At 46.7% G+C, this 9,626-nt stretch overlaps 1 protein-coding gene across 4 annotated transcripts in view; it reads right to left on the bottom strand.

Annotated features, from left to right (window-relative positions):
- Positions 1–2,403: 2,403 nt before the first annotated feature.
- The window catches only part of ccdc69 (coiled-coil domain containing 69), a 12,388-nt gene continuing 5,165 nt past the window's right edge, over positions 2,404–9,626 (bottom strand). The window contains exons 1-9 of one of the 4 annotated variants that reach the window (XM_037977389.1): positions 9,019–9,620; positions 6,718–6,878; positions 5,850–5,937; positions 5,132–5,205; positions 4,926–5,027; positions 4,644–4,763; positions 4,210–4,307; positions 3,817–4,028; positions 2,404–3,715 (exon numbers count right to left, since the gene is read on the bottom strand). In XM_037977389.1, coding sequence (XP_037833317.1) covers positions 3,860–4,028; positions 4,210–4,307; positions 4,644–4,763; positions 4,926–5,027; positions 5,132–5,205; positions 5,850–5,937; positions 6,718–6,878; positions 9,019–9,151 — 945 coding nt within the window. In that variant the 5' untranslated portion in view covers positions 9,152–9,620 and the 3' untranslated portion in view covers positions 2,404–3,715; positions 3,817–3,859. Of the gene's footprint in view, positions 4,029–4,209; positions 4,308–4,643; positions 4,764–4,925; positions 5,028–5,131; positions 5,206–5,849; positions 5,938–6,717; positions 6,879–9,018; positions 9,621–9,626 lie in introns of those variants that run through there. The other 3 variants (XM_037977388.1, XM_037977390.1, XM_037977387.1) reach the window with 3 other exon arrangements.

The raw sequence follows: 9,626 nt of genomic DNA, 5'->3' as shown, positions 1-9,626 counted from the left end.
GAGGGGGGGGGGGTCAGAGGTGATGATGATGAGAACTGACTTCATCATTCAGAAACAAACTAATTCAAGTCATCAGTGACTCAGAAACATTATTGTTTGTTTGTTTGTTCTGCAGACTTCCGGTTTGGCCCATTCTCTGTTTAACTTTTTATTGATTTTATTATTGTTTGCAGGTTTATTGGTGTTTTCAATTTTCAGTTGAAGTTTTTGTTTTTATTTGTATTTCTGTTGTTGTTGGTTGGTTGGTTTGTCTGGTTCTGTTGTTGTTGTTGTTTGATGGTTTGTTGTTGTTGTTTGTTTGTCTGGTTTTGTTGTTGTTTGTTTGTCTGGTTTTGTTGTAAACACTGACGCAGAGAAGTCTTTCTTCAGTTTTCAGACTTTCTTTCTTTCTTCAGATTTTTCTTCATCTTTCTGCTCCATATTTTTATTAGTTGTGTTTATTTATTTATTTTTAATAAAATCTGATCAGTCAGCATTAGATCCGGTCTGCTGTGATGCTGAGGTCAAAGGTCAAAGGTCAAAGGTCTGATTGGTTCTGATGTCAACATACCGGCAGCAGAAACTGTTGCTGTCAGACTTTTAAACACTGAAGTTCTGCTTCCCTCCTGGTTTGGGTTTGGACCCGGTCTGGTCCGAACTTTGACCCGTTGTTATAGCCACTCCTGACCACCAGGGGGCGGCGCTGCACAGAGTCTGGATTTTCGGCTCTTTTTCCACAGAAAACCGAGTCAGTAACGTGTTGGATCCATGTTGTGTTTGTCAGCCCGGACCGGACCGGACCTGCAGGACAAATGCCAGCCCATTCAGGAGCCTCTAATTGTGGCCCTGGAAGCCCCTGAGAGGCCCCCTGCCTCCAGCCTGAATGGGCTGCCCTGCAGAGGCCCGTGTGAACCGCAGCGCCCCTTTTTCCTCCCCATCCTGCCTCAGTATGTGGACCCTGGCCCCCCTGGGCCCCCCCGGGCCCCCAGCCCGCTCCACATGTTAATTAATAGGCCTCACTGGCAGATTTGGCTCCTGCTCGGCTTTGATGGAAGGCAGCCATTAGCATCTAATAATTTAGCCTCTGGCGCTGAGAGTGCAGTTCTGAAAGGAGGAATTAGGTGGAGCGAGTCTTTGTGAGCCTGAGTTAAAGTCTGATTATTGTCCTGCAGCCCGGAGCCGCCACTAACTGCTGCTAAACCCTCTAAACGTGAAGGGGCCCCTCCTCCTCATTAGGGCCCAACAAGGAGAAGATGTTAACAGCAAATTTCTTTCTTCCTCTGAATCCGTCCAGTAAAGATGGAGAGTGGAGCACGAGCAGAGCGCCGAATGATACTGTGGTTCTCCTGAGTTTATCAGACACACACACACACACACACGTCTGATAACACTTACAGAACCATTATTTACATTCTGTTTTATATTTATTCCACCAACCTGTCATGGCGGCAGGTGATCATGTACCTGTCTGTGTGAGCGTGCATGTCTGTTAGTAAAATATCTGATGAACCAGTGGACAGACTCTGCCATCCCATAATGTCTGTGCTGCGATGCTAACATCAGTACCACCATGTGCCGCTGGACACATTTCACTGAAACTTTTAGATGTTTTCTACAACTCAATTCAAGATGGCTGCCACAGCTAATCAACCTTTGCCAACACACACATGCTGTGGTAGCAGCCGAGAGTCATCCCCAACACACACTCTGAGCACAAACAGATAATCTGTGTGTGGGGCGGCATTTCCTCCTCCTCCTCCTCCTCCTCCTCCGTTCCCAGGTGGCTGTGAGGAGTCATGGGAATGTTGTGACATGACAGCAGAGGCTGTGACCCAGAACTAACACACACACAGAGTTCACTTCCTGCCGCCATCAGCTGAAGGGAACTGAGGAAGCAGACGTCTCAGTCCGGCTCCAGCCCTCAGAGACAAAACTTTGGATTTAATAAATATGACATTCAAAGTCGTAATTATCACATATTATTTGACAATTAGTCCTTCAGAACAAAGAGACAGAAACTAACTTGTCTGTTGAGCTTAGGAGCCTTTTCTGTCTGAATGATTGAGTAAGAAGAAAGTTTGACCCTGGATTAGGACTTTTACACAGAGCTTGTCTCCTGAAGTGAAGCAGAGGCCCTCACAACATGATCTGGGGCGGGGGACAGGGGGGTTAGGGTCAGACCTGCAGGTGTCCGATTCAGTCTCAGCTCATCAAACTCTCTGAGGTTCATGAAGTGAAGGTCTGAGGGGCCGGGGGCCTGAAGGGGCCTCAGCGTCAGGGGCCCCGGTCCGGAGCTGTCTGTCCAACCTGTGACATCACCAGCTTGCTGAAGTTTGAGCCCAATCAGCAAACACACGTGAGGCGGTCCTGTGCTGCCACCTGCAGGCCAGCAGAGGCTCCTACAGGCTGAATGATGAACAAACCTTCCTGCAGCTTTTTATTGAGTGAACATGATGTTGAAAACAAACGACTGTACTTAAAGAAAGAAAAGACAAAATACAGTTTCTTTAAGAAGCAGAGAACTGAACTGTACAACATGAAGAAGAATACAGTCTGTAAAATCCTGCTCAAAGTGATAATGCTTCATAACAGAGCTCACACTGACCACTTGTTTTTGGCAACATCAAATACAACAAAAACAAGGTTTAACTGAAAATATGCTGTAAAAATACTGCAACACAATACGAAGGCAGTGTAATAAAGTGATTCCTGTTATCTGCTCCAAGTTAAACAGGGACAAAGTTTAAAGCAGCAACATAATCATGTTAGCACACCAGCCTGCTGTTACTGGAACTAAAAACATAATACTGAATCAGATCTACAACCTACTAGCTGTTAGCATGTAGTTCACTCAAAACTGCATGCTAACCTGCTAAAAGTGTAGCATTAGCATTAATTAAGAGGGACGATGAAGCTAACAGGAAGTCAGTTTAGCTCCTGAGGTGTGAAGCCTGAACTTGTCACATAATGTTCAAAATAATCAAACATTAAGATGATTTATTAGCAGGAACAAAACCAACATCCAGAGGCGTATTAGCCAAGATGTTAGCGCGCTAAAACCCCAAAATAAATGTTTTTAAATGAAGCTCAGAGAGAAACAAGATGAGCCTGAAGACTTTTTGTTCAGAGTTTCTTTGTTTTTTGGACCAAAAGCACAAAAAAACAAAGATTCTTTTATGAAAAGGCATTGATGGCCGTAACAAAGTGTTGATCAGGAAAAAGGCAGCAAATGTAAACATGGATGCCACAGGTAAACAGGAAGTCACACAGGTTCTGACCCGCCGACATGTAGACAGGTCAGAACAACAAGGCACTTCAATTCACTGAAATCCACTTCATCTTCCTCCGTTTGATGGAACCAAACAGGAAAAAAGTGAATTTATTTCACCAGAAAGGAGCTCAGATTCCCAGACACAGAAGGCCGTCTTCACATTATCAAAAGACTTGGGGGAAAAAGTGGAAATAAATTTCCAGAACTTAATAAACTGTGATCATGAAGCTCTGAATCTGTTGATTTTTCTCATCATTCAGGAAACATCTGAACAGAAATCTGAATCAAGTCAAACTGCAGTCAGAGATTCTCTCCATCAGCAGCGAATTCAATAAAAACAACGTTTAACCTTCATTTTGGGGGGAAGACAGGTTCTGAGACGAGGTGTTTCGTGCAGCAGAACCCTCTGAGACGTCAGCTCTCCAGCTTTGTCTTCTGTTCCAGGAACATCCAGAACCCTGGAGGCTGGAAGGACACAGAAGGCTCAACAAGCCGCGGATCACCGAGAAGCTGACGGCTGTAGGAAGCAGCTGAGATCATCGTCCTGCAGGGACGCAGCTTCACACCTGAGCCCAGTTCCAGTCTCGGACCCGGACCGTGGCCTCAGGGTCATCTGGGAGCCATCTCCTGGATCATGGCTGGCAGGTGGATGGTTGGACACGAGTCTTTGTGTCTCAGTTTGAACATCAGCTGCTCCTTTTCCTGAGAAAGCTTCTGGTTCACCGCTACCTGTCTCTCCAGCGTCGCCTTTAGGTCCAGCTTCTCCTTTGAAAACTGCCTGGAAAACAGACGGAGGAGGAAACGTATTTAATCACCACTAACAGACGAGTGTGAGTCAGTGCTTCCTGAACGAACAGCAACTCTTCTTCTACAGTTTAAAATCAGCAGGACTCAGTGGAAGCCTCAGGCGTCTGCCCAGCAGGGGGCGCCACATTCACACGAACTGCAGAGGCACCTACTGAATCACAGCCTGACAGTTGTTAATCCGAACTCTCAGGTCCTCGTTCTGCTGCAGGACGTGGACCATCTGGTCCTCCAGAGACAGATTCTTCTGCACCTGAACATCAGAACACCAGTCAGAACCAAAAGAACCCCAAGAACAAGAAAGAAACGGATCTTTGTTACCAGCAGCCTCTCACAAAAACGCAGTTTGTTCTTTTAGTTGAAGGCTGAACGACTGCTGAAACTGGCTTCTTAAAGCTGAAGAAGCTAAAGGTATAAGAAGAGAAAGACGGAGCCAGTAGCTGAAGTTTTTGAAGGATCTGAATGCGTTTCTATGGAAACATTTGAAAAAACCAAAAGCCACAGCAGCCGAATGTTTTGATGTATGAAGAGCTCAAATAAAACAAAGTCTGCAGAGTTGGACTGGAAATGAGAGGAAAGCTGATCCTACCAGCTCGTCCATCTGCTGCAGCTTCCTGCTCTGCTCCTGCACGCGCTCAGTCTTCATCTCAATGACGAACAGCAGGGACTCCTGCTCAGACTCCCAGAATGCACCTGGGCTGCCGTGTTCCTGAACACAACGTCACACAGATGGAGAACGATGTTCAGCAGCTTTCAGCTGCAGACGCGACATGAAACCAGCTGGTCCCCAGCAGCTCCTAAAAGCACATCTGTAGGGTTTGTTTGCCTGAAAATAACAGATATCATTTTAATCTCGCCGCTAGAAACCCACCTGGATATTTCTGTGTAAATTCTTCTTAAAGCTGGATTCTGCGACTCGTCTCTTCAGCTCATTGAAAACCTGCAGCTCTGCCGTCAGCTCCTCCACTTTGTTCTGCCATCGCAGCGAAAACCCAAACATTCAGGAGGAAACGTCAGAAAAACAGGAACAGTTTATTCAGACAGAAAAACTCCCTCCACCTGCTTTTTCTGTTTTACCTTCAGCAGGTCTTCAGACGCCCGAAACGTTTCTGTCAGCTCAGTTTTCTCCTGTTCGTGTTTCACCTGCAGCTCTGCAGGAAACACAGAAAACATCCTGGTACTTCTCTGAAACTCTCCCTGAGGAGCAAATTAAACCGACACAAACTGGAAACAGCTTCACTTCAAAACAGTCAAAACAGTCAGCAAACTGTTTCTGCTCTGTTCATAACAAGAAAACCCACAGATTACTGCAAAACATTCATCTCTGCAACAAAACTGCTCGCTGTCTAATGGACCGGCTAACCGTTAGCATCTTCATGCTAACACTTAGCTGTCTTATGGACCGGCTAACTGTTAGCATCTATATGCTAATTTAGAGAAAAATATTTCAGTATTTATGTTTATTTTTAAGAACCTGAATCCACAGGTTACAGTCTGTCAGAATCATCCAGATTTATTTATTTAATCTCATTTCACTCCTCTTCTCACTCCTCTCTCCTCTGTTACTCCTCCCACTCCTCTCTCTCCCCTCACTCCTCTCTCATTTCACTCCTCTCACTCTTCTCTCACGCCTCTCACTCATCTCTTCTCTCACTCCTCTCATTTTACTACTCTCACTCCTCTCACTCCTCCTGTCGCTCCTCTCACTCCCCTCTCCTCACTCCTCCTGTCGCTCCTCTCACTCCTCCTCTCACTCCTCAGAAAGATGAAACCTCTCAGACCGGTTCCGGCGTACCTTCCACATGTTTCTGATGTTCTTCGTCAGCAGACTTCCTCCTGAGTTCGTGCAGAATGTTCAGGTCAGCCGTGGTCTCGGTTTTCACCTGCAAGAGAAAACAGAACCAGAACCAGAACCTGAGCTGCAGGAAGATCCCAGGAAGTCTTTCAGCTGTTCTCCACATATTTATAAATATTTCCTGTGTTCAGCAGCGAACTGACCCCTCAGGAAGGATCCTAATAATTAATCCTAATCAGACAGTTCAGTTTGAGTAAAATATAAAACATTTCCTGCTTCAGCTTCAGCTCTCAGGTCAATAATCAGCAAAAAAATTGTATTTCTGTCGTTCACAGAGTTTCTTCATGAAGATGTAGAACTAGAGACAGGACTGGAAGCTGGAAGTTGAAGCCATAAAAAGATGAGCGCCCCCTAGTGGCCAGCCCCTTCACATTTTGAAGCCCTTGAATAAAAATAGCCGACTTCTAAAACAAATAAGCCCGCTACTTTATGCCCATATTCTCTGTAAAATAAATCTAAGAGGAAACTTGATTGTTCCTTTCAGGAAACAGATGTTCTCCAGACTCCATTCGTTCATACTTGTTAAGACCTGGACACACTTCTCCGGGCTGGGTCAGAACTTCAGCTGCTTTTCACTCAACAAGTTGGTTGAACTCAGTATTTGTCTTAAACATTAAGAAAACAGAAGAAGAAGAGACGGGCGTGAAAACCAGCAGATAATCAGATTGTCTGCTTGGAAGAAAACCTAAAACCTCAGGTGGATTAAGACTTTTGCCCGATCAAACAGCGGGCTCTGCGACGGGTTCACAGCGAGGACACTAAACATGGCCGACACCATAAATCAGGAGCAGAGGTCACATGTCCTCACCTTATCAAGGACGCCCACGATGAGGCTGCACACCTCCTCATCAGTGTGGCGATTCAGTAGCTCCGCCCTCTCCGAGTCCCCATTGGCGGAGAGCACTTCCTGTAAAATCTCGAAGCGCTCCAGCTGCTTCTCCAGACAGACGTCCAGCTCACCTGACGGACCTGCAGACAGGTGAGCAGGTGAGGAACGAAGGTTCACAGTCTGCCCTCTGCAGGCAGGAAGAAGAATTACACCAGAAATTTATACTGATGACCATGGGAATGACAAAACCCCGCCCCCTACAGGCTCAGACCTGAACTACAGACCCACCGCCCCCTACAGGTCCAAACTGGAACTACAGGCTGAGACCTGAACTACAGACCCACCGCCCCCTACAGGCTCAGACCTGAACTACAGACCCACCGCCCCCTACAGGCTGAGACCTGAACTACAGACCGAGACCTGAACTACAGACCCACCACCCCCTACAGGTCCAAAGTAGAACTACAGACCCGTTGTTGGCTGTTTTTGGTGTTTGGACCTGAAACTTCTCAGTCCTGAGTTGGACTCGTCTCTCAGTTTTGGACAAACTCCACCTGAAGCTGAGAGACGTAACGTTGGAGCTAAAATCTTATTTTCTGTTTCTTTGGTTTGAGACGCCTGAAAGCTGAGGACCAAAGGTTCTCACAAACACAAAAACATTTAGACTAATTTTATCCCAACAGGTCAATGACATCATCAGCATGTGGGCACATGACTCTCTCACACACACACACACACCCCATTCATTTCCAATGACGTCTTCAGTCTGAATGAACCAGACAAACTGGACTCAAACTGAACACAAACATCAGAATTATCTCTAAAACAACAAATCTCTGTTTTTGTTTTCAGATTAAAACCAACAGCCTGATCAGATGTTTAAAACGATGAAACTTCTGCCTCTTTCAGGTCTTTGATTGTTTTATGGGAGTATTTTTCTGATCATGTGAGAGCAGCTGAGTGGAAACAGGTTGGAGCCTGTCTGCTGTTTGACTTCATTCACAAAGTTCTGCTGAGGAACACAAAGAGGCGAGGCGACTGGTCTGAGCGTGAAGCTGCAGTTCGTCTCATGATCCCGCCTGAAACCAGCGGGTTCTGCTGCTCGTAAACAGCACGAAGTCAGGAAATGAGTGAGGTTTAACTGACTGAGTCACTGGTTCAGTCCTGATAAAAACACTCAGATTTCTTCTGATTGGTGGAACCCTTCGTCACCCATCGTCTCCTGCAGACCAGCAGCACTAAATAAGTAGGATTAATCTGAATTAGGACTCCAGCTGCACGTGTTCTGAACTTAGGATTTCTCTAAACCTTTCACAGAAAATGTAACTTCTCTGGTTTATAATAATATTTGTGCGTTGTTAGAACCGTCTGTGAGAGGAAACCAGACGAAGAAGCAGGAAGTGAAGGAAGAGGAAACCACAGGCAGGTACAGAAGACAAGCCTTTTACACATCATGACGTAGTTTAAATAAACATCTGCCTCATTCTTTAACTGCTGCTGAGGTTCTGCTGAGGTTCTGCTGCTCTGGAGCTCCAGGTGTGTTAACACAACGCCAGGGCGGAAAGACACCAGCAATGACCTCAGAGAAGCAGCTGCTGCTGCCCATCAACCTGGGAAGGGTCAAAGGTCATCAGGAGTCCATCGTTCTACAGAGAGGAAGATTATTCACAAGAGGAGACATTGAAGACGGCTGCTGATCTTCACCCTGAAGGTCAGACCGTGCAGTGCTCAGAGAAATGAGCTCCATCTCAGACTCTACAGGCCTCAGTTAGCAGGTCAAAGGTCAAAGGTCATGACAGGACACCAGACTCCACCACCGGGTGAGAGACTGAACAAGTCCTACAGAAAACCACCACAAGCTGCTGGTCCTAGGTCAGGACCCAGACCTGGACCTGGGTCAGAACCTGGACCTGGGTCAGGACCTGGACCCGGGTCAGGACCTGGACCCGGGTCAGAACCTGAACCTGGACCTGGACCCAGACCTGGACCTGGGTCAGAACCTGAACCTGGGTCAGAACCTGGACCCGGGTCAGAACCTGGACCTGGACCCAGACCTGGACCTGGGTCAGAACCTGGACCCGGGTCAGGACCCGGACCTGGGTCAGGACCTGGTTTGTGTTTAATAAAGAGGAAACCTGACGTTAGACTGGAATCATTTTAGAACCTGATGAAGTCCAGATCAGTTTTATATCAAACAGTTCACCTGCACGTCTTCAGATATTATAATTATAATTAGATGTTTTATAGGAGCTGTAAATCAGGGACTGTATCTGAACTCACCTCCTCCATCTTGGCAGCTGGATCCTTGCTGACTCTTCTCTCCTTTCTTGCCTTTACTCTTCTTCTGTTGACAACAAGCAGAAGCAGATTTATTTCTCCGTTTGGCTCTCAGGAGTAAACACACAGTGACCATAAATCAGATTCAACACCAACCTGGTCGTTTTTAGCGTTAAACACAGTGTTTCCACAGTGATCTAAAAACAAACTGTTTGCAGGTTTTATAGTGGTTCAGGACGGAGGAAAACATCTGATCAACACAGAACAGCTCAATAAATCTTTCTCTCTGCCTCATCCCGGCTTCACACAAAACTGGGAACGATGGAACGATGGCCAACACACCCTGAGCTCTGACAGATGTTTGCTTTAAACGCAGACACACGGCGGTAAATCCACCTTCGAGTGTAAACACAGGTCACTGGTGGAGCGAGCGGCGTCTGACTGTCAGACACGTGATGGAGGCGAGAATAAGACCAGCTCTGCTCCCAGGAGCTCAGACAGTCAGAGACGCTGCAGACTCCTCCAACACCTCCACCACCGCTCAGACTCCTCCACCACCTCCACCACCGCTCAGAGTCCTCCACCACCTCCACCACCGCTCAGACTCCTCC

This window comes from Kryptolebias marmoratus, linkage group LG9 (genome assembly GCF_001649575.2).
Source record: "Kryptolebias marmoratus isolate JLee-2015 linkage group LG9, ASM164957v2, whole genome shotgun sequence".
Taxonomy (NCBI): Eukaryota; Metazoa; Chordata; class Actinopteri; order Cyprinodontiformes; family Rivulidae; genus Kryptolebias; species Kryptolebias marmoratus.
The sequence above is the reverse complement of the archived record's forward strand: the minus strand, read 5'-3'. Positions and strand labels throughout refer to the sequence as shown.